Below are 25196 nucleotides of genomic sequence, written 5' to 3'. Positions count from 1 at the left end.
CATTTTGGGTGAAATCCCCAGGTCTGGGCTTTGGGCTGCCTGCCGTGGATGTTGCCCTCCCTACCACCACCACCACTCCAGCAGCGCTGCCTGGCACAGGAACACTGGGATCCGGCCCTCCTGCTGACCCCTCTTTCCTGGGTGCTTATTCAATTCAATAGCCAGGTGGATTTTTTGTAAAACTGGGGGGTTTATTTTGTTTTTTGAGAAGGTTTTCACTCTCCTTGCAAAGGGCCCCTGCATTCCCTTCACGGGGAAATGGTATTTGACCAGCTGCTGTCCAAAAAAACCCCCAACATGTTTCTGATCACAAAAAACCAAGAAATATTTTTGCTTTCAAAGGAAAAAAAAAAAAAAGCCTATGAGAGAAATGTTGATTTTCCATCCAGACATTTCCCCTTTCCCCAAACCAGCCCTGAAAAAGAGAGGCACCACTGCTCCCTCCGTACCCCGGGGTGGAGGGGCGGGGGTGGTTACAGTCCCACCGCGGTGGATGTCACCCAGGGCTCATCTGGGTGCTGGCAGGCTGTGGTAACGCCGGGTGTGTGCCCCCCTCTCTGCTCAGACCCCCTTTTCCAGGTGCTCCCACACTGCACAGGCACGTGGGGCTGCCGGGAGGACGGCGAGCGCCGGTGACCTGCCGGCTGTCCCCAGGGAGCCACCCATCAGAGTGTGCTGCAGAGGCGCCGCCGCCAGCCCGCCTCGCCCCCCTGCCACAGGCGACGAGGCCGCTTGGTCCCACGGTTGCCTGGCGGGAGCTGTGATGTGCCGGATCCTGCACCCCCTCCCGCCGTCCTTGGCTGCTGCCCAGTGATTTGGGAAAGCGAGACGGCACAGGCTGAAATGTGACCCCCGCCACGCTGCGCCGCAAAATCTCCTTTAGTAACCTGTGCGCCAGGACAGCGAGCGCGCGGCGTGAATACCAATGAGGGGGAAAGTGCCGAGTAAAGAGTTTTTGATGGAAATGGCATCGCATGAGAAAGAGAGCGGGAGAGAGCGGGCGAGTGCGCGCCCGGAGCCTCCGCTGCGCACGGGCACTGTGGGGCACACACGTGTGCGCACCTGTGGCCCGCGAGGTTGGAGGCTGAGCGTGGCAGCGTGCCAGGGTCGTGCCACCCCGGCGAGCACGAGGGAGATGGGAATGGGTATGATGAGCGGAAGGGGCTGCGAAGCAGCAGTTGAGGGGACACGTGGCAAGTGGTTACCACGGGCAGCGTGTCCGCAGGGTCCGGGGCAATTCCGTGGCACGTCGCGGCCCCGGCCACAGGGAACGGCTCCCGTCCCCCGGCTCAGTGCGCTGCTGATCAAAGGCGCAGGCGGGGAGGGAGCGGGCCTGTGTGAGCAGCGCCCTGGCCGCGCGCCACCCCACCTTCCCGCTCCGCTCCCCCGGGAGTTTGTTAAACAAATTTCTCTAATTGCACAAGCCAAGGAGTTTGTTGGAGAAAAAAGCCGGGGAAATTCCCCTCCTCTGGGCCACCCCTTCCCCGCTTCCCCCGGGGCAGCCGGCGCAGAGCGAGCAGGTCCTCCCCACGACCCCCGGCTCTGCGGGAGACTGTGACCCCGACGCCTGCGGGGCGCAGCTGCGGGGTGTCCTCATGTCACCCCTGCCTACGCAAGGACGTCCCTTGTGCGACCTCTTCGCAGCCGGGTCACACACATTCCCTCCCGTCCAGCCCCCCGGGTCAGACCCTGTCACCTAACGCGGTGACACCCAGCACTGCCGTCTGCCCTTCCCGACTGGCGTTCTCCATCGCTTGGCTGAGCACCCCTGGAAACGGCCTTTGTGAGCCTCCCGTGGGCAGCCCCTGACATCGAATCCCGTCGGATTAGCGAACGTACGGGATAAAAGCCTCGGCTTGGCGGCAGTTCTGTGCCCGGTGGGGGCTGAGGCGGTGGCCCTGCCAAGAAGGGACGATGCGCGGCCGGGTCCTGCCCCGGCTCTCGCTGAGGTCATAGCTATAGATAGTCCGGGAGGGCGCAGCGCCGAGGGCAGGATCCTCGTGCCCTTGCCAGCTGCACCGAGAGCCCTGTGGGCACCCGCTGCCTGGGAGGAGACGCTGCCAGGGAGCTGGGGGTTGCTGATGGACGGGTTGGCCGGGCCAGCCACCGGCCACCGACAGGTGACAATCTGGTGCTGCAGGGTGTGACACTACACGTGCAGGGATGCTCAGACCCAGCCCCTCTCCATCCTCCATGTTGAGTGGGGTCCTGCAGCCTCTGCTGATGCAGTGACCTGGGGTGGCTTTTTCTGTTACTTCCTACCATGTTTCTTTCTTCCTCTGCTCCCAAGGAAATGCCAGGCTGGGGCACCCCCACGCATGGGTGCAAAGCTGCTGGGTCGGGGAGTGCAAGGACAGGGTTTGCCCCCTCCAGCTACTCAGTCTGGGTGCAGCTCAGCTCCCAGCAAAGCCAGGCAGGCATGTACCCAGGGTGCCCCCACCAGCCCCATGGGGCTCTGGAGCGCCAGGGTGGCTGGGAAAGGCGTTGTTGATGAGGGCACTAAAAATAGAGTGGGACTAGGATCTTAATGGGACTTTGTGGGAAACCTGGAAACATTTTCTCATCCCCATAAATGAGTCCAGATGCATTAACGATGACTGCATCGCATCCTGAGGTACCGCCGGAGGGAACCGGGACACACTCACCAGCTTCCTTGCCTTGCGGTGGGGAATTGGTTGGAGAGAGGAGTCACCAGCAGCAGCCGGGGCCGAGCCATGACTGCTGTCTCATGTGGGGACAGGGACAGGAGCTTGGTCAGCATCACCTTGGGGAGGACCTTAGACCCAATCCCAGGGTCTCTGTTGCCCGTGCCCGTGGGCGCTCACAGCTCTGAGTGCAGCAGGCACTGTGCAACGTGCAATGTTGGTCATGGCACCGCGGCCCCACGAGCTTTCTGGAGCCCCCAGGCCCTGAGGTGGCCAGTGAGGGGAGGGTGAGGTAATGCAGGAGGGCCCTCAGTCCCAGGCCCACTGGTGCTGATATGCACACCCAGTGTGCCCTGCAGTGGCATCGAGCTGGTGGGATCCAGCCTGTCCAGGGGTTTTTCCTGTTTTGTCATGGAGTTGTGACTGGGGTACTGGCTCCCAAAGCGCCCGACTCCACTGGGGGACCTTGGACTCCCCTAGAGGATGGCTCAGGGCCAGCCTGGGCAAATAGCCCAGGGCGGGTGGCTGTCGGAGCACCACGAGGCAGATTGTCACGGCTGTCTCCGCGGTATGGCAGTATCACAGCGGTTACAGCAGCACCCGGGAGGCATGGGCAGTCCCGCCCCGGGCCTCAGTTTACATCCAGGTGGGGAACAGCACCCGGCACGGGAGGAGGGCACTCGCCCCCTGCCCCAACTCGGGCTGCTGACCCATCACGTGGGGGACAAGGGGACGGGCCACTGCCACCAGCCTCCGCGCCGGGCACCACTGGAGCCCGGCGTGCCGAACAGAGTCCCTTTGTGCAGGTCAGCCCCCACCCACTTCTGTCGCTTGGGAGGCATCCAAAACCCTCCCGAAATAGGACCCATCCGGGCTCAGCCTTTGAATATCCCCAGGAAGGCTCTGCTGAGCTGCCGAAAGCGGATGAGCATCCCCCTTCCACCCGGTTGAACCAGTCCCATCCTTCAGTGCTCGGGGTGCAGGGCCCGGCCAGGCTCAGAGCTGACCCTTTGGGGACACGCCCAGGCCCTTTGATCTCCAGGCACCACCCCGTGCCTCAGTTTCTCCATCTCTGTGGAGGGTCCTGGCAGGTTGTCCCGAGCACCCAGGAAGCCGATGAGACACTGGAAGAGGGCTGAGCCTTTGGCACATCCATGACACAACAAAGGCACTGGGACTTGGGGGGGGGGGGGCGGGGGTGGCCATGAACTCTTCACCTCCAGGGCCCCCGGGGTGGCCGATCCTGCTGCAAGGTCGCTGATTCTGCGGCAAAAGGCCGGGGCTATTTTTAACCACTGAATTGCTCCAGGGATTGGATTTGCAGCAGAGCGAGACCCACAAACCCATCGCAATACTGCCCATCATGGGGTGCAGAGATACCCCCAAGCGCCAATCCCCCCCAGCAGGCACCCCCAGGAGGGAGCTGAGGACACCTCTCTGCACCCCTACACCTTCAATGGTGCATGATGGGGGGAAATTAATCCCTCTCAGAAAGGCCAGGACAAAGCAGGCAGGGCTAAAAATATGTTGGGAGGGAAATAAAACCTCCTGCGTCAGGGGCTAAAGCTGGGCTGAGAGCCCTGGGCCTGGCCCGGGGGGGAGGGCTGGAGAGACCCTTTCTGGTGGTGGCCCCTCCCCAGAATAAACATGGTGCTTCCAGCCCCAACACTTCTCCTGCCTCAGTTTCCCCTTTGTGCTCCTGGGAGCAAACTCTGTCCCTGGGTCACATCCTGGCAGCTCCCAGGCTGAGACCCTGGGATCTGGGATGGGCAAAGTACTGGATCTCAGACACCGCAGCCCCTGCCATGTGCCAGGAGCAGGGATGGTGGGGACGGGCCACCCCCAGGGCCCCACGCTGACGCAGGGCAGGGTGGAGGAGCTAGAAGCTCCAGGACCCGTTGGCAAAGCTTTTTTTTTTTCCAGTTCCATAAAATATTTCCCTTCCTTAGAGCCCCGGGGGGTTTTCAGCTGGGAAGCCACGTGGCTCTGGTGCTGCTGGCCACGGGATGCTTCCCAGGACGAGGGGACATCTCCTTGGACATGGGCTTGGTCTCCCCCATGTTGCTTCCAGACCTCAGCAGTCACCATCGCATCCTGCCTCTTCCCTGGGCTGGTCTGGCAGGTGACGTGCCTCAGTTTCCTTATTTTTGGAAAGGCAGCGCCATCACCCTGGGGGCAGGTGGGGTCACATTGGGAAAGTGGCTGAGCCGTTGGCTCCCAAACCCCAAAGGGGACGCACAGAGACAGCACCTGGGGAAACTGAGGCACTCAGGAAGTCCAAGTGAATCTCCAGGAAGGCAGCAAGTGGTTTTGGGCTCTCACACCATCAAGTCTCCCTCAGCAGAACCCTCCACCACCTCCTCCTACACCACTCAGTGCTGGCCGTGTTGCTACTGGATACATCCCTGAGGCATCTGTAGCCCTCCCTGCATGTTGGGCACGCTGCTCCCTAGGTTGGGGTGCATTTAGGAAATCCGGGGACCGGCAATGCCAGTGGTTGCTGGGGTGGGGGTGCACGCAGGCAGACCAGAGGCGGTGCTGGGCACGGTGTCGGGGCACGTACCGTGCTGCCGGAGAAGCCCCCTCCGGCTCCATCCCACCTGGGCCACCCCCAGCTGCCGTCTGCAGGGCGGGCTGTGCTGGCTGGCGGGGGCCCAGGCAGCACTGGCACCGGAGCCCGGGGCTGCCAAGAGAGCTGCTTTTCTTCCTGCTGTTTTCCAAAGCAACTGGCAGGTTCTCTGCCGCCGCGGCCTCCTGTGACCCGCGGCCTCGGCGCGCTCTCCGCGCCCCCGCTCGCAGCCGCAGCACCTGCGAGGGCGAGCGTCGGCATCGCTCCCACCCCGGCACGTAGGCGCGGGCAGGTGGGCACCGGCCCGGCCCCCGGGGGCGGCGGGGACCTGCCTGCTCCGGGGTGGCTCAGAGGACCAGATGGGGCCAGGTGTGGGGACCCCAGGGCGGCTCAGTGAGGGATGTGCGGTCACGGTGGTCCCGAGTGCGTGGTGAGCACCAGGGCTATACAAGCCCACCCACCCCCTCCTGGGCTGATCGTCGCAGGGCTGAGCATCGCGGCAGTAAATGAGGTGTGGGAGCCCCTCTCTGCCCCACGTCTGCTCACTCTTCCACCAGAACCCGTAGCGGGAGCAGTCCAGCCCACCCATAGCCTTCAGCCATATGTGGATGTTGGCCAGGGGATGCTCTTGGCTCTGGGGGGAAAAAAGAAGCCACAGATAGGATCTGGAGAGAGAAGCTGCGAGGAGGCTGCACGGTGTCCTGCCTTCACCTCCACCTGTGCCAGTGGTGCCAGCCAGATGCCCTGGGCACCGAGGCTCTGTGCCCCAGCGTGGGCTGCAGGAGGGGTTTTGCAAGTGTGGGGCTGGGTCAGCCAGGAGAGGGCGGGGGGTGGGGGGGGGGAATGTGTCTGTAACAGAGTGTTCTGCCCCACGGGCAGCTATGTCGTGGGGCCGGGTGTGCACAGGCAAGGCCTGCACAGCTCGTACCTGCCCCGTGCCCGCTCGCTGCCCCCACCCCAGCACAGCGCTGCCGCTCTCCCGGGCTGGGGAAACCACGATCCGATGGCGGAGCAGGCCGGGACGCCCGGCCGCGCCACACCGGCGAGCAGCAAAAATTATGAATAAGCTCTTGTTAATGAATACTTTATGATGAATCCAAATAGATTTCCTCCTCTGGAGCAATTATTGTAAAATGGGCTCTAATAGGGTGCAGGGCGGCCCGGGAAGGGCTGGGTGCCTTTCAGGGCCTAAGTGCCTCCTTCCATCCCCTTTAATGAGCACTTCCCAATCATTTGCATCTGTCTCGGCAACAGGTCTCATTACCAGGTTAACTAATTACCCAGAGCCGCTTCGGTGAACAGTTATAAGCGGCTACCGGAGGCTCCGCAGTCCATGCTAAGGGCATCCACAGGCTCTGGTGAGGGGAAAGCAAGTCCCTGCTGTGCCCTTTTAAGGTACCGGGATTTTCAGGATTATCAGAACCTCTCTAGTCGCATTCCCCTGCTGACGCCACGCCAAGGCTTCCCATGGGGTCACAGAGCCCGGCACCCAACTTGCCAGCCCCCGTCTGGGCTCGCAGAGCCGCGGGACTTGGCAGGAGCAGCGGCTGTGGGAGCCGGCAGCGGTTCGGAGGTGTGCAACTGCTGGAGGGACGGCTGAGCATCTTTTCATGAAGTAAACTCTGTGTGGTCCCTGCAGGGCTGTGATGCAGCGAGGTTGTCCTGCGTCGCACCCTGCCAGCAGTGGGGATGGCATCCTGATCCTCCCGCAGCCGAGGCTGTGCTGGTGGGGAGCAGAACCAACTGCCGAGGTGTCTGACCCCTCCCGTCCCGCTTCTCTTCCTCCGCCCTTCACCCCAGCGCCTCCCCCGTGAAAACTGCTCGGGAATTTCCTGAGGAAACGTTTTTTTTGGGGGGGGTGTTTTTTTTCTTTTTTTCACTGGAAAATTCAGGCTGTTTCACTGAGCCCAACCTGTTTGGACAAGACGCTGGAGCGGAGGATGCTCGGAGGGTGGCCAGCCCATGCCGCGGTGCCTGTGCCAGGTGCCGTGTCCCTGCGTGACACGGAGCATCCCCTCTGCCCCCAGGGTGGAGGGTCCCCGGAATGCAGAGCCCAGCGCTGCCGAGCTGGTGGCAGAAGCACGGGAAGAGGCAGCGTCTCAGCTGTGCCCCTTCCCAATCCCTGGAGCTGCCAAACCCTGGGCTGCAGAGGAGTTAATCCTCCATGACATGCACTGCTTCACACAGAGCATCCCTCCTTCCTCTCCCCACTCCACCGCAAGGCAGAGCTGGACTTGACCCATGCCTCAGTTTCCCCTCACAGTACCTGGCATGGAAAGCCAGCTCTCCAGCAGCCCCTGGAAAGGGGGTGCAGGGGGGCCTGGAGCAGGGCCGGCAGCACCCGACGCAGGCGTGCTCCTGCCTGGGTTGCAGGGCTTTACAAGCCTGGGTTGGATGAGGCCCAAGCGCAGGCTCTGCTGCCAGATTCCCATCCGGAAATGCCCCGGGAGCAGCCTCGTCTGGGGTATTGCAGCACGTCTCTGCTTCCAAGCCCCGCAAAGGAAAAACAGCAGGAGAAACACTTAACCAGTCCTTTGCCGGCACTCGGGCTGCTGGATGGGGAGACCCCGGTGGGAATCTGGGACTGGGACGGACAGACAGTGCATCCCTGCCTTTGCCTTCCCGAGTGGATCCGGTGTGAAGCCGGCTGGTGCCAGCTGGGACGGTGTGCCCGGCTGAGGGGCTCACTGGCTGCCCAGTTGAGGACGGTCCCCACGTCCTTTAGCGCGTCCCCCGAGCCCCCAACAGCAGCCATTCCCTTGTGCTTGTCCTGGTGCCCCCCAGCCGCCCTCGCCTGCCCCGCTAAAGCGGCTTAACCGCGGCATCGCGGCGCGGGTTAAGCCGGGCGGGAGGGAAAGTTGGCGAGGGGCTGATTGGCTTTGAGTGCAGGTCCTGGCCTGCCCTAATCGCGGGGAAGTGGGGGGGCTGCAGGGGCTTCGGCACGCAGCGGGTTTTTGGAGGGTCTCGGTTGTGGGTCCAAGTGAGAACTGCAAATTCTCAGCACCGTGGCGGGGGAGGGCACAGAAATTCGGGTTTGCTGCCATGCCGAGGCAGAGCACCGAGCACCTCCCGGCCCCCACAGTGAGCACAAGCAACACCCAAGGGTGCTGCCTCACCCAACCCGGATAACCTGGCTCCTGCCACGCTTCCCTGCAGTGGTGCCTGGGGTGGCACTTCCCAAGCGGGAGAGCAGGAATGGGGACAATGGTGTGGTGTCCCCCAGGCCCTGCGGCCAGCCGTGCCGCCGGCTGCCTGGGGAGGGTGGTGGGGCCAGGGAATGGCAGCAATTTGTTGGGCTCATCTGAATAACCGGCCACCAAGGAAGATCAGCCGCCCACCGCCCCGGCCAAGTATTGTTTTTGGAACTCACTGCTGCTTTTTTCGGCTCCTGTCTTACTTTTCTTTGACCTTCTTCCCTGATTTAAGACACATGCCCAACCCTTGCCCAGCTGCACTGAATTAGCAGCTGCTGCTGGGGAGGGAAGCGGCAACCAGAGCTTGTGTCTGCCCCGGGAGCAGCCGGTGGGGACAGGTTCCCCAGGCAGAGACAGGTCCTCCAGGCAAGAAGGGGTTCCTCTGGCAGGATGAGTCCCCTGGGCAGGGAAGGGTCCCCAAGGTTAGGATGAGTTTGCCTGCAGATTTGGGTCCCTATGGGTACAATGGGCTCCCCACTGAGGAGACAGTCCCCTGTCAAGTATGGGAGGGACATCTGTGGGGCCACAGCTCTGGGTCCAGAGAGGGGCTGGTGGCCCCCAGAGGTGGCAGGGTCTGTCTCATGAGGAAGGATCTGTGCTTGCAGGGACTTTTGGGGAGTTAGTGGGGCTGTGCTGGGGGTTGGGGTTACTCCTGTCTGTGCTGGGTTCAGGAACAGTGGGGTCTGTATTGGGATGTCTGTGCCAGGTCACAACAGAGTCTGTAGGGGTAACTGGTTCAGGGGCACCCAAGGCTGTGCCATGGGGCCCACACTGGCTGTTGTCAGGGTTTGTACTGGGGGAGCAGATTTAGGGTTAATGGGATCTGTGCTGGACTTGGGAACAAGTGGGAGTTAACAGGGTCTGTATGGGGCTGATCCTTGCCGGGAGCCTGTTTCAGGGGACATTGTTCCCTCCTGGCAGGGTCACCCTGGGACACAGCTGCTTCAGCCAGGGAATGGCATCGCTGCTCTGGGATGAGTGGGGCCAGATCTGGAGCACTCGCCCCATCCTGCAGCCACAGCTCTGTCCTTTCTCACTTCCTGCCTGTGGCCCCCTCCTTACCTCAGAGCAGCACTTGCCCTTGGCATCCCCCCAGGCATGACCCTGTGGCATGGCAGTGGCAGTTGTCACCAGCCACCCCAGTTTCAGCCCTAACACCCTGCAGCAGGAATCCTGAAGAGCTCCTTCCTCCTCCTCCTTCTCCCCCCCCACAGTCATGAGGGACCCCAAGGGTCCAAATCCTGCCCTTGGGGACCATCTCAGTGCTTCCCTGGCTACACACAGGGATATTCAACCCTCTGCCTGCTGCTTTCCAAGCTGTGCTGCTCCTCACCAGGGAGGGAGGTTCCTAACACCTTTTCATCCCATGGTGGGGTTGTGGGCCCCCCCAGCCAGGAAGCACTGATTTTCCAAATTGGAAAAAAAAATGGGATGCGGGAAGGAGGGGCCAGGGAGGGGGATGCATTTTCCTTGTTTTCTTTTAGGGGCTGGACTCATCCAGCAGCACTCACCAAATGGAAAAAGGCAGTCAGAGCATGCCTTGTGTGCTGGGCCAGGCGCCAGCCACTGGGTTGGTTGCAACTGGGGCAAACTGGGCGAGTTTCCCACTCGTCCAGAGGGAGTGGACAGACACCCATAGCTCGATCAGGAGCTCCTGGCTTGCTGCAGGCATGGGGGACCCGATGCTGGGGTGTTGTGGTCTGGCAGCGCCTAATGCCAGCACAGCGGCTCCGGTGGGCACAGTGTCAGCTGGGATTTCAGGTGGGATCTCTGCACCCGGTGCGAGCGGATCCTGGCATGCAGATCCTGCAAAGGGGAGAGGGTCTAGGTGCTGCTGAGGTGGCCAACCTTGTATGGGTGCCTGTCTCCCTGCAGCACTGGCTCCAGTACTGCCCAGCCACTCCCTGCAGGTTATTGGCCTGGGAAAATTGCAGCCAGTGGGATTTATGAAGGTCTGCTGGAATTGGGATAACCTCGCTGTGTGGTGAGAGGATCCCCATCCCTGGTGGGCACGTGCCTCTGCCTCAGCTTTTTCTTCTGGTTGCACAGCCCAGTGGGAAGGAGCCTGGCAGGTCCCCAGGGCTCCACAGCCACCCCGGGAGGGAGCTTTGGAGGGACTTGGCCAGGAGTGACCCCTTGTCCCTCTGTTCCCACAGGATGAGTTCCACCCCTTCATTGAGGCGCTGCTCCCCCACGTCAGGGCCTTTGCCTACACCTGGTTCAACCTGCAGGCCCGCAAGCGTAAGTACTTCAAGAAGCATGAGAAGAGGATGACGAAGGATGAGGAGAGGGCAGTGAAGGATGAGCTGCTGAGCGAGAAGCCGGAGGTGAAGCAGAAATGGGCCTCGCGCCTCCTGGCCAAGCTGCGCAAGGACATCCGGCCCGAGTGCCGCGAGGACTTCGTCCTCTCCATCACGGGCAAGAAGCCCTCGTGCTGTGTCCTCTCCAACCCCGACCAGAAAGGCAAGATGCGCCGCATTGACTGCCTGCGGCAGGCAGACAAGGTGTGGCGGCTGGACCTGGTGATGGTCATCCTCTTCAAAGGGATCCCGCTGGAGAGCACTGACGGCGAGCGCCTGGTCAAGTCGGGCCAGTGCACCAACCCCATCCTCTGCGTCCAGCCCCACCACATCAGCGTCTCCGTCAAGGAGCTCGACCTCTACCTGGCGTACTTCGTCCGTGAGAGAGGTGGGTGCTTGTCTGCCTGCAGGGCAGAGCCTGGCTGTGCCCTGCCACAGCCAGCTCCAGGGGGGTTTGTTTTGTCTTAGCTTTCTCTCCCCATGTCCATCCCCATCTCTAGCTGAGGACGCTGCTCCCAAACACTTTTCCCATTGCAGACCTTGCAATGCTTCCCTTTCTCCAAACTACTTCTTGGGTGGGTGCCCCCCACCCGGGCCCTCTCCCCCAGCCAGGACCGGTCCCAGCTGCCCAGGAGCAGGAGGATGCAAATATCCCTGAGGATGCTCCTGTCTCTGGGCATTCCCTGTGTGGAGTTTTGGGGGTTAAACCTCGGGCTAACCTCGGGCTAACATCCTTCACCTAGCTGAGGGGAGTGGGTGAGCAGCCTGTTCCTGGTGCCTCCCCACGGGCTGGAGCTGGGACAGGTCCTGCAGTGCCCATTTGCCATGGACTACGGTGCCAACGCCTGGATGCCAGAGAAGGCACGGGGGGAGCAAGGTGGCTGGGGAGGGCACAGCAAAAACATTGGTGGGGGCAGCTCCTTCTGTGCCCTGAGGGGTTGCTGGTCTTGGCCCCTTCACCTGCCTGGGGGTGCCATGGACTTGCTGGAAGAACTGGCTGTTTTCATTGTAGCAAGGAGGGTCAAACCTGCTCTCAAAGCCATCAGTCAGAAAGGAGGAACTGAGTCATGGAGTGCAGCACAGGCAGCAGGTCTCAGTTTGGGTCCCTGAGCCATTGTCCTAGCCACCAGCTCATGTCACCTCCTCGCATGCTGGGAAGGAAAAGCTCATGAGAATGTATTTTACCTGGCCAGGTTCGTTGTCCCTGTCTGGTGACATGCTGGCACGGATACCCTGCCAGCAGCTGGGGTGCCCCACAGACCCTGCCACCCCTCAGCACCCCCAGGTGTGTGAGGAGCCAGAGGAGATCCCGTGTGATCCTGGGTGAGGACTGGGCTGCTTCACAGACAGGAGGGTCTATGACTTGCAGCCCTAGGGGTGATCAAGGGGCTCATGGCCACCTCTGGCCAGGCCAGGCTACCCATGTGTGTGGGGGTAAGCAGGATATTGGTCTCCTCCTGGCAGCACCTCCTGCCCATGCCCACAGCACTGGGTGATGTCCCCTGGCCCCATGAGCCCACCCTCATCAACATTACAGCAGGGGGAACGTGGGACTGGTGGTTCCTTGCCTGGTACTGGCCAGAGCCCAGGGACAGATCGTGACACCACAGAGGCCACCGTGATGCCAGCAGTGCCAGCAAATCAGGTGCCAGTGTTGTGAGTCATGGTGGGCACATGTTCTGCCCAGCCATCCGAGGGATATGCTGGATGTCACTGGGGAAACTGAGGCAGGATGGGCATGTGACCTCCCCTACTACCCAGGGGAGGGGTTTAGCAGGACTACCAGGCCCTCGAGGCTTTGGGGAAAACCGGGGCACATCTTCCAGCAGAGAATAGCCAGGGCCAGACCCTGCCCCAGGGCCCAGGTGGGACCCTGGGCTGGTCTGAGGCATGGTTGCACACACAAGTGTGGCCAGGACCTGCCTGCCTGGCCGTGTCTCCCGGTGTGTGAGCATGTGCTGCCAGCACCCGTGCCTGTGCATGTGACTCGCCCGCTCCAGGGCAGCAAGGGACCCAAAGGGGCCTGGCACTGCCGATTCCTCCCGGGAATGGGAGGGCCCAGGGTGCAGGCTGGGGGCTCTGGGCGTCCTGTGCACCCGGGGAGGGAATGGGGTGTCACGTACTGGGCTGAGACATGGACATGCTGTGCTGAGCCAGGGTGCTGCATGCTGTGTTGGGCACCCTGTACTGACTGGGAGGTGGTTGCCGCATACTGGGCTGGACTGGGGGCACCCTGTGCTGGCTCAGCTGGAGGTGTAGTGTCACACTGGGCTGGAGTGCTCTGGACTGGGCTGAACTGGGAGCACTACAATGCTGGACTGGGAACCCTACGGTGGCCGAGCTGAAGGCAGGGGCCAGGACTCCCACAACATCTGCAGTGGGGTCCCCACTGTGCCTCACTGGGGTGCTGTGCTGGCAAGTTCCCTGGCCATGCCATGTCCAGCTGCTGTCCCCAGGAGGTGGCTGCCCCTCTGCCACCTCCACCCTTCCACTGGCGACCTTGACCCCAGTGTCTGGGTCCCCAGCAGCTGAAGTCACCTGACTGTCTAATTGGGAACACAGCGGCTGTAAATACTCTCCGATAAGGCCTGGCAGCCTCTCACTTTCACTGTTAAGGTCGCTCTGGCCCTGGTTAAGGGGGACCAGGATCAGCCAGGAGCAATAGCATGGGACCTCTGGGGTGCTTCGGGGCGCAGAGTGGTGGATGTTTGGCATGGTTTGGTCCCAGCCCACAGTGGATATGTTCTGTCAGGCTGTGGCTGATGGGAGGGGTCTCTGGCCTCCCACCTTGCTGGGGAAACCGAGGCAGGGAAGAAGCCACCACATCGATGGGACCCTGCATGACATGGCCAGGCTGGTGACAACACTTGAGGTGTGCTGGGGATCACTGTACCCTAGCCTTGTGGGCTCAGTGAGCTTCTCCCTGCCCGACATGCTGCCCTCCTGCTCCCTCCTACCTGCTCCTGCCCGGCACACTGCCCGTCCCTACCTGCCCCCTCCTGCCTGATTCTGCCTCCTCCGTCCTTCCTGCTCCCTCCAGCCTGCTCGCTCCTGTCCTCTCCTGCCTTCTTTCACCTGCCTGCCCACTCCCCCTAGCAGCCCGCAGCATCGCCAGCCTCAAAGGCAGGGGGCTGGGAGGGTCTCTCCCGCGCAGGCCCCCCCGGCCGGGCAGTCCGGGCTCTCCGCAGCCCCCGCGGCTCCCCGTTATCAGCCCGAGCACGTGCGCCCGAGCTCCCCCGCCCCCGCCGCCGCTTTTGCCGGTGTCAGCACAATTTCCCAGCCGCTGCTCTGGCAACGCCGAGGAGGGGGGGGATGGAGGAGCCCCCGGCCCTGCGCTCCCCACCCGCGGTCTGGGGCAGCCTTGCAGAGGCTGTGCGCCCGCCCGGACGTCATCCCCAGGCCCCCACGCCACAGGCGTGCTCTGCCCCTCGACTCTTCCCCCTATCCTCGGCTTTCCGTGCCCCCGGGTGGGCAAACTGAGACACGACCTGTGCCGGGCTGGGGTGAGGTCGCGTCCCAGCCCTGCTGGCCCGGGGGGTGGCCGTGGGGTGCAGGGAGCGCCGGACTCCTGGGTCCTCCCCGGAGCAGCACCGGCCCTGCTCCCATCCCGCACCCAGCCTGCGACTGCCACCCCCGGTACCTTTGGGGCAGGATGGGTGCGGGATGGGTGAGGGAAGGACAGGGGATATGATGCAGGATGAGTGCTGAATGTGAGATGGACTGGATGCAGGATGGGAGCAGGGCTGGATGCAGGATGGGTGCGGGATGGGTGCGGGGCTGGGTGAGGGCTGGGCTGTGCACACCGCAGTGGGGGAGGGGACGGCGCTGCAGCCCAGAGCTGGGTGTGCGGCGGGGGGGCGGGGGGGCTGGGGGGAGCTCGGAGGTCGCTGGTGAAAGTCAAAAGCATTGCAGTAAAATGGTAATCAATCTCCCCAGCCGATGGTGCCAGGACCTTCGGAGCATTACGGAGAGATTCCTCCCAGCAGCTCCCGCCGGCAGCAGCCAGTCCGGGGGGAGGGGGGAACGGGACGACAGTGCCCCCCTCCCTGCACCCTCCCACCAGCGCTCGCCACCTCCATGAGCTCCCTTGCTGCGCCCTCACCATTAGTGCCTCCATCCCTGCATCCCCATCTATGCGTCCCCCCGTCCTTGTATCCCCGTGCTGGTAGCTCCCATCCTTGGACCCCACCCCCATCCCACCCAGGCAGCCGGAGAGAGGCAGAACAGGGTCACTGCTGGCCCCTCACACCCTCTGAGGCTCTATGCCCACCCCCTGCCCCCCCCAGCCGTCATGCTCAGCGGGGCAGGGGGTCGAAGCTCTGCCCTGCAGTGAGCTCTTCCCGGCAGTGCCCCTTGGCCGAGCCCTCAGGCCGAGCGGGGTGGGAGCAGATGGGTGCCCATGGCAAGCAAGCATCGAGCTCCTGGCAGCCCTGGCCATGCCGCCACCAGCGGACTGCACCTGGGGGGAGGCAGGGACCCCCCGCGCTGTGCCAGCATCTGCGTCTCCCACCGCCTGGCAGCCCCTTATCTCCCCCACCAGCCTCACCGCTGGGTGCGGGCGCGAGGCAGATGGCACCAATCTGCCGGGGAGCCCGTGCCAGGGCTCTCGTCCCAGGCGCGCTGCAGCCGTGCCAGGCCGGCCGTGCCAAGCGTCTGCTCAGCCCCTCCAGATGGAGGGGCAGGCGTTTTCCTGGGCACCGCCGCTCCACCAGCCCCCGCGCAAATATTTATCACCAGGGTCGTGAGAAGATTGATGGGGTTCACAATATTTGGGATCTGCCATTCGCAGAGCTGGGCACCGGTGGGCAGGCAGGCTGGAGAGCTCCCCAGCACACAGATGAACACGGACCAACCCCCGCCCTGTTTCTGGTATCTCTACTCCCAGTCAAACAGCCAGAGAGGCTGGGGTCGAGGGGAACGAGGTCGGCAGAGCCCAGCAAGTCCAGGAGGAGACCCCTCCCCAGGAAAGGGCACAAGGGCACGAGACAGCAGAAAATCCACAGGGGCTGGATTCCTGTCCCCAGGGCTGCGTGCTGCAGAAGCAGGATAGGAGGGGGCTCCCCAGGGTGCCACCCCCCCGCCAGCCCTGTCTTCTGCAGCGTCACTGCCCGGGGTCCCGCCGTGCCTGAGCCCGGCCCCGCTGCGAGCCTGGCGCTGGCACGGCCGGGGCGGTTTCCCTGTGCTCGAGCTTTCCGGATCGATGTGCCGGCGACCTTGGGGAGGTCAGGGCTTCCCCGGCTCTCCCGCAGTGCGCCGAGCCGGCGGCGTGCCGGGGCCGGACGGCTTCCCCGCAGTGCCCGCTGCCAGCCCCGGCCTCGCGTCACCACTGAAGCGAGTTGTGCCGTGCTCAGCCCGGCGACCCCGGCGGCGTGAGCGGTGCCGGCCGGGGACCTGGCACAGGGTGCCACGTCCTGTGCCGCCGGAGGGGACAAGGGGCCAGAGCTGTTCCGCGCACCGTTAGGCACCCGATGAATAAAAGATGAGTGAGCTCCTCTCACGAGCACCTGCCGTCCCCCGCCCTCGCCACCCGCCGTCCCCCCGCGCTGGCAAGCGCCGTGCCCTCCCCGGGGCCGCAGTTGCCATCCTGGCCGGGTGCCCGGCTTCGTGCTGTGCTGGCAAGGGACAGCTGGGGCGGCAGATGCCCACGGTGCTCACTCCCGCCCGTGGCCGCGGGAGGGGAGGGGAACAGACGCCGGCAAGCCCTCGGTGTGCCCCTACACCCCCGATCGGCACTGCCGGCTGAGGCACGGGGATGGTCCCCTGTGACGCTGGCCCCTGCACTGAGGGTCTTGGCCAGACCTGGGGAGGACTTGAACCGGCCACCTCAGCCCTTCGTGGTGGTGATGGAGGGGCTGGTTTTGGGGGAGCATGGGAGGGGGCCGTGGTGGGGGTCCATTGGACGCCGGGGGGAGTCAGGCTGTGCTGTGGGGCTCTGCCACGGGGCTGGGATTGGTGGGGCAGCAAGATAGCGGCAGCATATTTCCCTTCCCTGATCCTCTTCCTTTCCCTTTCTCTCCACTTTAATTTCTTCCTTCCTTTCTCTCTCCCTCCCTCCCTCCCTTCCTTTCACTCCTTTCCCTCTCCAACCCGTCCCTCCTCTCTCCCACCCCCTCCCTACAGCTGCACCCCCAGGTGCCCCCAGCCTAGGGCGCAGGGGCTGGGTGCCAGCACCCCGCAGGGGAGAGTCCCAGGGAAGGGGGGAGACTCAGCCTTCCCTTTGTCTATCCCACTCTCCCCATCCCTCTCCCCGCTACCATCTGTCCCCGCTCGCCTCCGCGGGCGCCGGCAGCCCTGGACGGAGCCCAGGCCTGGCAGGGCTGAGCGAGGGGGCGGTCGCGCCGCCCGCCTGGGGGGGTTCCCCCCGGCCGCTGCCATCGCCCCGTGCCGGCCGGGGTCGGCCGAGGACAAACCCGCGCTCCCAGCGCCGCTCGCTCGCAGCCGCCGGCCAACGTGCTCGCGCCTCCCAGGCTCCCGCCCGGGCCAGCTGGCCGCGGCCGGCGTACGTGGCAGCGGGGCGCGTCCATCCCCTCCGCCACCGCCCCGCCACCTCGGGGGATGCCTCCGGCCAGGACCTCCCCGGGGCTTCGCTCAGCAGGGGGAGGAGAAGCTGCCGCCCCCGCAGCGTTCGTGGCTAAGGCCCAGCAAAGCCGCCTCGCCCCGCCGGCCCCGCAGCGCTCCGGGCATGGCGGGGGGCGCCGCGGGCGGGGCGTTCTAAGGAGCGTGGAGGGGGGACCCGCGCCCCGGCGCGCCGGCCGGCCTGGCTCAGCCAGGATTTACCCGGCACACGCGGCGGTTCAGGGTATTATATAAAGGAGGTTACACAAGCAGGACTGTTCCGGGTTTATGTAAGGGCCACCCCAGCCTGGCGGCAGGGGGGTGGACAATGAGACGGGCAGTGCCGCTCGGACCTGGGGGTCGCTGTGAGACTGGGATGAGGAGTTCTGTGGGCCTCACAGGGCAGGGTCCCCGGATCACACCCTCCCACAGCCTCGCTCGCCCCAGCCCTTGCAGCGGGATCTCCCCCGCTGCACATTGGCTCCCTCTGGTCTCCAGGGGTCTTCCATCCTGACCAGGCTATTCACTCTGGGCCCTAGTAGTCCACGCTGTCGTCGTGGACAGGAGGTGCTGAGACTGCGTGGCCACGGAACATGAGGCAGTCCCTTATTGGGGCAGATTCCCACCACAGCCAGCCCCAAGGGAATCTGAGGCACGGGGCAGAAGCCTGCATGCAGCACGACTGAACCCTCGCCCATCCCCTGCCCTCGGCTGGCAGAGCTGGGGAAGGAGGAAGGCTGCTGCCCTCCATGGGGGGCTGGGACTGTTCACATCGGCGCCAGCAGCTCCCCCAGCCCCCGGCATACTGCATCCTCTGCGCCTGCGCCCGCGCCTTGCCGGTAACACCGTGCCCTGTTACCGTCAGCGCTCGGGCACCGAGCCAGGTCTGTCCCGCAGCTGCGCCAGCCCCGGGGGGCACCCGGGCTGCAGTGACACCCCCCGGGGCCGGCCCTGCTGCCCGGAGGTCGTTCCCACGCGCTGAGACCGCGGGCGGGTGTTGCCGTGGGGCCCGTGGGCACCGTGCCAGCCAGCGGGGCCGGGATGCGGGATCCGTAATTCAATGGGTGGCACGGGGCCAGGCTCACAGCGCGGCCCGGAGCCCAGGCAGCCCGCGCCCCCCCGGGCACACTCTTGGCTATTTTTAAAAGAGATTGGATCGACCTGTTTGGGCACTAAACGCTCCTCTGCCTCGCTGAAGACGACCCTGGCACTGAGTTCCCTCCCCCCTGAGCTCCCCACAATGTGGCAGCAGAACCACCCCCACCTCCATCCCCCATCCTGGCCCTCCAAGGTGGTGTGGAGGGCGAAGGATCAACGAAGCCGTGGAGGCATGGAGAGCTTTACAGGCTTTTTTTTTTTTCTCTCCTCTCTGGTGCAGTTGAACCATTTGTTGGGTCCTGGATTTGGAGTCTCCCCAAAACACCCCTTGTGGGGAGTGAGGCCTGTGAGCGCAGGGCTCCCTTCGCCATTTTAGCGCGCCAGCCAGCGGAGGCGGCCGTCACATGGCGGTGAGAGCAGCCCTTGGCCCGGCCACCCTGCGCTGAGGAGGCAGCCAGAAATCTGCTGGCGAGCTCAACCGCTCAGCCATGGGGAGCGCTGGGGGTACCGAGCCCATGGCCCCGGCCTTGGACCCATTGCCTCCATCAGCCCAGATACGAGCGTGTTGGGAGGGCTGGCCCTGCTGCCAAACCTCCAAGCTCGGGAAAGTCCCGGGTGCTCCTTGGGCTGCTGTGGGTGCGAGCAGAGTGCTTGGTTTGGGAGCAGGTCCCCGAAGAGTCCCTTAGGAATAGGGGTCGGTGAGGTGGCATTGGTGGTGCTGGGTCAGGGTGGTGCCGTAGGATGGTGAGGGGTATAGGGACATGGGGCCTACTGGGGGGCACCCAGGGTTAGTGATGGCCCTCCTGGGTGCCCTGGAGGAACAGGGACCAGGCTGGGGTGGTTTGGTATGGGCAAAGGTCCCTGTGTGCCACCTCACGATGAGCAGTGGTGGGGGTCCCTGGGCTGAGCCAAGGGCTGTGTGGGCACCTCAGAGGTACCAGGCGAGGCCATGGTCGGGGGGGCTGAGCATCCTAGGATTGGGCAAGTGGGTGCCATCTGGGAGGCAAGTGGGGTGCCAGGGAGCCCTGAGGCCATGGTGGGGGGCTGTAGGGAGCCGGGCCAGCCTCAGGCTGTGACCGCCAGCCTCCATCCTGCGCCTTGGCTGGGTTCCACCTCTAACCACTTCCAGAGCCACCGCCAGATTTGTTGTTTTTAGAGGCGAGGAGGGGCCGTGTCCGGCCACGCGGTGCCCGTGGATGCACGGGGGTCCTTGCTGCCACTCCCCATCCCATCTGGTTTGTGCCCCCCCCCACTCCCCCACGCCCCAATACTTGGGCATGCAGCTTCTTCAAAACGGGAGAAAAGGGTTAGAAAAGGAGAAACTGAGAGAAGGGAAGGAAAAAACCCCTGCACTCGTCTCCGGAGGGAGTTTCTGCTCCCTAAAATGGCTGCCTGGATAGCCAGGGGAGCGGGCACAAGGGAGGCTGGTGGTGCTGAGCAGCATCAAGGCAGGATGCCATGGGGCTGCCAGCGTGGTGCCAGGCTGGAACGGGATGGGTGGAGGGGATGGTGGCAGCTGAGCAGGGAGACAAAATGGCTGAATCGGCATCACCGTTGAGCAGTCCCAGGGGAGCGTGGGCACACAGCGGTGTCGGGCTGGGAGGTGGCACAGTCCCACTGCCCCCATGGATAATCTGCCTGCTGGCCAGTACACAGGGGTCTCAGGATGGGGATGGCATGGGGCCCACACGGATAACTTGCCCTGCCGAGCCAAGAATAACCGGTCTGGGAGCCACATGTAAGGGGCTCAAGGAGAGAAAAAGGAAGAGAAAAGCAGGGAGAAAGGGAAAAATTCCAAGGCGGGCACATGGACTGGCAGTGGCAGCTGCGTAGTTTTGATGGTGTTTTTGGATTGTTTCAACCCTTTCCTGACATCTGCCAAGGCTGCCAAAGAGAAATGCCGAAGGCCAAAGGGTGGGAGGATGAGGAGAATGGAGAAGCAGAGGGAAGAAGGAGTATGGGGAAGAAATACATGGCAGAAGTTATGGAAGGGCTTTGGAAACAGCCAGGTGTGTAAGGATGCTCCTGACTGCAGTCTCTGGGCTGTGCCAGGCTGTGCCAGGGCCACTGAGTTCAGCATTTGAGCTAGGATATTTTTAGCCAAGAGGGAGAAGGGCCGGACAGGACTCCAGGGATCAGATCAGGTGCTGCCCCAAGCCCTGGTGCCCTGCAGGAGCTGAGCAGAGGCAGGACAAGGTGCCACAGGTTATGCCATGCTGTGGTGACACTGCCTGGTGGGGCAGCACTGGCTCATGGATGTGTCTGGAGAGAGGAGAGGAGAGGAGAGGAGAGGAGAGGAGAGGAGAGGAGAGGAGAGGAGAGGAGAGGAGAGGAGAGGAGAGGAGAGGAGAGGAGAGGAGAGGAGAGGAGAGGAGAGGAGAGGAGAGGAGAGGAGAGGAGAGGAGAGGAGAGGAGAGGAGAGGAGAGGAGAGGAGAGGAGAGGAGAGGAGAGGAGAGGAGAGGAGAGGAGAGCCAGGTGGCCATCACCCAGCCCAGCCCTGCGGGATCCCCTCCTGTGGGGAGCAGTGCCCAGATCCTGCATATGCAGCTGTTCCTGCTCCTGTTGATGGCAGGGAGGGCAAGGGGGACTGGTTGGTGACTGTTCCTCAGTGACTGGGGACATGCCAGCTTGGTGGCAGCCCTGCTGCATTGTGAGAGCTGCCGGGCAGCCTATGCCTCAGTTTCCCCCAGCAGGGCAACAAGGGGGCAGTCCGCTTGTGGGCAACCCTGGCTCACAGCAGCATGGAGGCTGACAGTGGCATGGGGGGCTCACCCTGGTGGGTTTTCCTCTTGCAGATGCAGAGCAGAGCAGCAGCCCCCGGACAGGCATTGGCTCGGACCAGGAGGACAGCAAACCCATCACGCTGGGTGAGTGCAGCAGGCAGGGCTTGGGCGAGGAGGACAAGGGACACCTCAGACTGTCCCCAGGGTCCCTGCCATGATAGTGGAGGGGGCCAATGACACATGGTTAAGCTGCCTGTGCTACAGCTCTGGTGTTCCCCAGCAAGTGAGCTACTGCCCCACCCCTGCAATCAGCTAGGCATAGCCTCAGCCTTGTCCTACATCCAGCAGAGTCCCAGTGAGGCCTCAGCCCTTGGGGACAGCAGCTGCCACAGCAGGGATGCAGCCCCAAGCCCTGCCAGCACTCTCAGCCAGAGGGAAACTGAGGCACTGAGCAGGTCCAGGGCATCTTCAGCAGAGGGAACCAGTTGGGGTGTTGTCTTGCTGGAGCAGGGAGTGGAGTGGAGGCTGAAGAGGGTGACAGATGGGGATTTGGGGTGCCCTCAAGCCTCGCTACAAGGAAATGCAGGATGGGAGGGGTGGTCCTGCTGCCCCCCTCAGCACGCCCTCCTCTCTCCCACACAGATTCGACAGACTTCCAGGAAAGCTTCGTCACCTCAGGGGTATTCAGTGTCACCGAGCTCATCCAGGTGTCCCGAAGTGAGTGTGACTGTGATGCCACAGCCCAACCCTCATCTGCCTGGGGACAGCAGCCCCTCCCCACCCCACAGTGGGCTGGGGCTCCCCTCCCCACCAGGCCCCCCTGACCCCCCTCTCTCCCTGCAGCGCCAGTGGTGACGGGCACAGGGCCAAACTTCTCCCTGGGGGAGCTGCAGGGCCACCTGGCCTATGACCTGAACCCCTCCAGCACCGGCATGAGGAGGACACTGCCCAGCACCTCCTCCAGCGGGTAGGTGCCACCGGGGCTGTGCCAGGGCGGTGCTGGGGCCAGCCCGAGCATGGCCATGGGGAAGGCGAGAGGCAGCCAGATCCTGCCACGGGCTGGCACTGAACCATGACAAGCTGGGAGAGCTGGGGGTGCTCGAGAAGAGAAGGCTCCAGGGAGACCTGAGAGCCCCCTCCAGTGCCTAAAGGGGCTCCTGGAGAGCTGGAGAGGAAGTTTGGACAAGGGATGGCGGGACATAGGGCAGAGGGGATAGCTTCCCACTGCCAGAAGGCAGGGCTGGATGGGTTCATTTCCCTGTGAGGGTGGGCAAGCCCTGGCACAGGGTGCCCAGAGCAGCTGTGGCTGCCCCTGGATTCCTGGAAGTGTCCCAGGCCAGATTGGACAGGGCTTGGAGCAGCCTGGGACAGTGGAAGATGTCCCTGCTCATGGCAGGGGTGGCACTGGATGAGCTTTAAGCTCCTTTCCAACCCAAACCATTCTGTGATTCTGTGACCCTTCCCTGTCCCCAGGAGCAAACGGCACAAGTCAGGGTCCATGGAGGATGACATTGACACCAGCCCTGGTGGCGAGTACTACACCTCCTCCAACTCCCCCACCAGCAGCAGCCGCAACTGGACAGAAGACATGGAAGGGGGTAGGTGTCACCCCCTTACCAGTGCCCTTCCAGTGCCCTGGGGCCCCCATCCTGCTCTCAGCATTCTGCAAACCATTGCCAGAACCCCCTGTGACCATCTGGGCACTGTCTGTGCCCTGGTGTCCTGATGTGCCTTCAGGTCACAGGTCACACTGACTGTGGGGGGCTGCATTGCCACCCTCAAGTCCTCCAGAATATCCCTGCTGCTTTTCCATGGGGTGTATGAGAGGTCTGTCAAAGCCCCCTGATTTAGGCACAGGCTCTCCATAGGTGCTCAGGTGTGTCTGTGGCCCCCCACTTTGGGCAGGGCTCTGTGGGGGGCTGCAGTGTTGCCACAGGGACCTCCATTTCAACACGGGCTCTCTCTGTAGGGCCAAGATAGCCTACAGCCCCACGCCTGGTCCCGCAGCCCCACACCAACCTCTCCCAGCCCCAAGTTGGCTCCCCCAGCCCCACATCACTGTGGACTGCTTTCTGGCTTGGTGTTTTTTTTCCCTTTCCTGTCTAGACAAGCCCCAATTAGCTGTTCATTAAGAAAGGGGGGGCTGGGCTAATTAAAGCAATGCTGCAGGGCTGGCATAGCAGCTCCCACACCCCGAGGTGCAGGCGAAGAAGCTGCTCCTCTTCCTCCTCCCTTGGCTGTTCTCCTACCTCCCCCAGTAGCGGGATGGTCTCCACACCAGCCCGCTAGCCCTGGCAGAGCCTGGGGGTGCCCAGCTGGAGGCACTGATCGTGTTGGAAGGAGGTTTGGGGAATTCAGGTCCAGCCCCCAAAACTGTGTCCAGTCTATGCAGGGACTGTGCCCCATCCTGCCCCATGGGGCTGGTACATGGGGGGTCCTGGGGAAGGTGCAGCCCCCCTCCCCAAAATGGTACATCAAGGCAGGAGGGAGCTGTGCCGGGGCATCTGTCCTCTGCTGATGGTCTGACCCGGGCAGGGGTGAGGGTGGCTGTCGGGGGGGTGCAGCCTGGGCGGGGGGGGGGGGGGGGGTGGCAATCCTGTACAGGATGTTCTGGGAAATCCTTCTAACGCCCGGCTGAGAAAGGCTAAACCCATTAGCAGGCCTGGGCCAAACGACCAGAGCTAAAGCCACAGTGGCAGGGGATTAACATGCCTGCCAACCCCCTCCCTCCCCCCGCCCCCCCACCCTGGGGTGGCCTCGGGGACCTGGGCAGCCGCTGCTTCCAGGTGTCTCTGGGGAGGCCACACCCATGCTGGCACCTCTCTGCCTCCGCAGGAGCTCCTGTAGCCCCCCTCCTGTGTGCCAGGGGAGGCAGGTGCCATGTGGGAGCTGCAGGGTGACAGTGGCGCCCGTGAGGGCACCCACTTCTGCCACCAGGGTGGGACACGCACCCTGGTGCACAGAGCTGTATGCATCCACATGCACACACCTGCAGGTGTGCACACATACACACACACACATTCATGCATGCAAGTGCCCACACAGTGCCCACCCTCTTGCTAGTGCACACACACACTCACACCACCACCCTCCCCACGCCCACCCTGACCCTGGGGTGCCCCTTGCCTCGGAATGAGCTCCTTGAGATGCAGCAGCCATGGGATTTGGGGTCCTATGGCAGGTCCTGACGTTTCACCCTGCTTTCCTCAGGTATCTCCCCCACCGTGAAGAAGACAGAGATGGACAAGTCCCCCTTCAACAGCCCATCACCCCAGGACTCCTCGCCCCGGCTGAGCAGCTTCACGCAGCACCACCGTCCCGTCATCGCTGTGCACAGTGGTGAGTGTCCTGCCAGGGACACCGAGGCACAGAGTGAGCGCTGAGGGGTCGGGGGACTGGGGCAGCCACTAGCTAGTAACACAGGTGTGTGTCCCCTTTTGCTGTCACCCGCAGGTATCGCCCGAAGCCCGCACCCATCGTCTGCGCTGCATTTCCCCACCACCTCCATCCTTCCCCAGACAGCCTCTACCTACTTCCCACACACGGCCATCCGGTACCCGCCTCATCTCAACCCGCAGGACCCGCTCAAAGACCTCGTCTCGCTGGCCTGCGACCCGTCCAACCAGCAGCCCGGACCGGTAAGGACGCAGCCCTGTCCCTGCACCCATCGCTCGCCTTGCTGTGGGCACCAGGGGCTGCTGCCAACCGGGCTGCCCGAGGAGAGTCCCCTGAATCAGCTTCGCCGCCGTCACCTCTGCCGCCGCACGGGGTGGGGGGTCGGGGTCTTCTGGTGGCACCGAGGAGGTGTTTGTTCTCTGGGGTTGAGCTCCAGCCGTGCTTTGCGTCAGTTCGGGAGCGCTGCTGCGCCTACTCCATGTTGACACCTCGTGTCTGCGGCGATGGAGGAGCCGTTCCCCAGCTCAGCGCGGAGCACCGTGGGTGTTGGAGTGCTGGGCCTGAGTCGTCAGCCGGAGCTGGGGTGTTTGGGGGAGCAAGGTGTCTGCCATGGTGTGTGACCATCTCCTGGAGTCACCGACCACCAGTGTGTCCAGGAGAGTGATGGGCTTGACGTGCCCCATCCAGCTGCAGAGCCCACGGGTGACCCGTCAGC

General features: G+C 63.5%; 1 protein-coding gene across 5 annotated transcripts in view; it reads left to right on the top strand.

Moving 5' to 3' along the window:
* The window catches only part of NFIC (nuclear factor I C), a 38519-nt gene that overhangs the window by 8345 nt on the left and 4978 nt on the right, over positions 1-25196 (top strand). For all 5 annotated transcript variants that reach the window (XM_062509988.1, XM_062509991.1, XM_062509987.1 and 2 more), the window contains exons 2-8: positions 10565-11096; positions 21158-21229; positions 21728-21802; positions 21929-22052; positions 22559-22683; positions 24296-24424; positions 24539-24723. In XM_062509988.1, coding sequence (XP_062365972.1) covers positions 10565-11096; positions 21158-21229; positions 21728-21802; positions 21929-22052; positions 22559-22683; positions 24296-24424; positions 24539-24723 — 1242 coding nt within the window. The remainder of the gene's footprint in view (positions 1-10564; positions 11097-21157; positions 21230-21727; positions 21803-21928; positions 22053-22558; positions 22684-24295; positions 24425-24538; positions 24724-25196) is intronic.

Source organism: Cinclus cinclus, chromosome 28 (genome assembly GCF_963662255.1).
Source record: "Cinclus cinclus chromosome 28, bCinCin1.1, whole genome shotgun sequence".
NCBI classification, from domain to species: domain Eukaryota; kingdom Metazoa; phylum Chordata; class Aves; order Passeriformes; family Cinclidae; genus Cinclus; species Cinclus cinclus.
The sequence above is the reverse complement of the archived record's forward strand: the minus strand, read 5'-3'. Positions and strand labels throughout refer to the sequence as shown.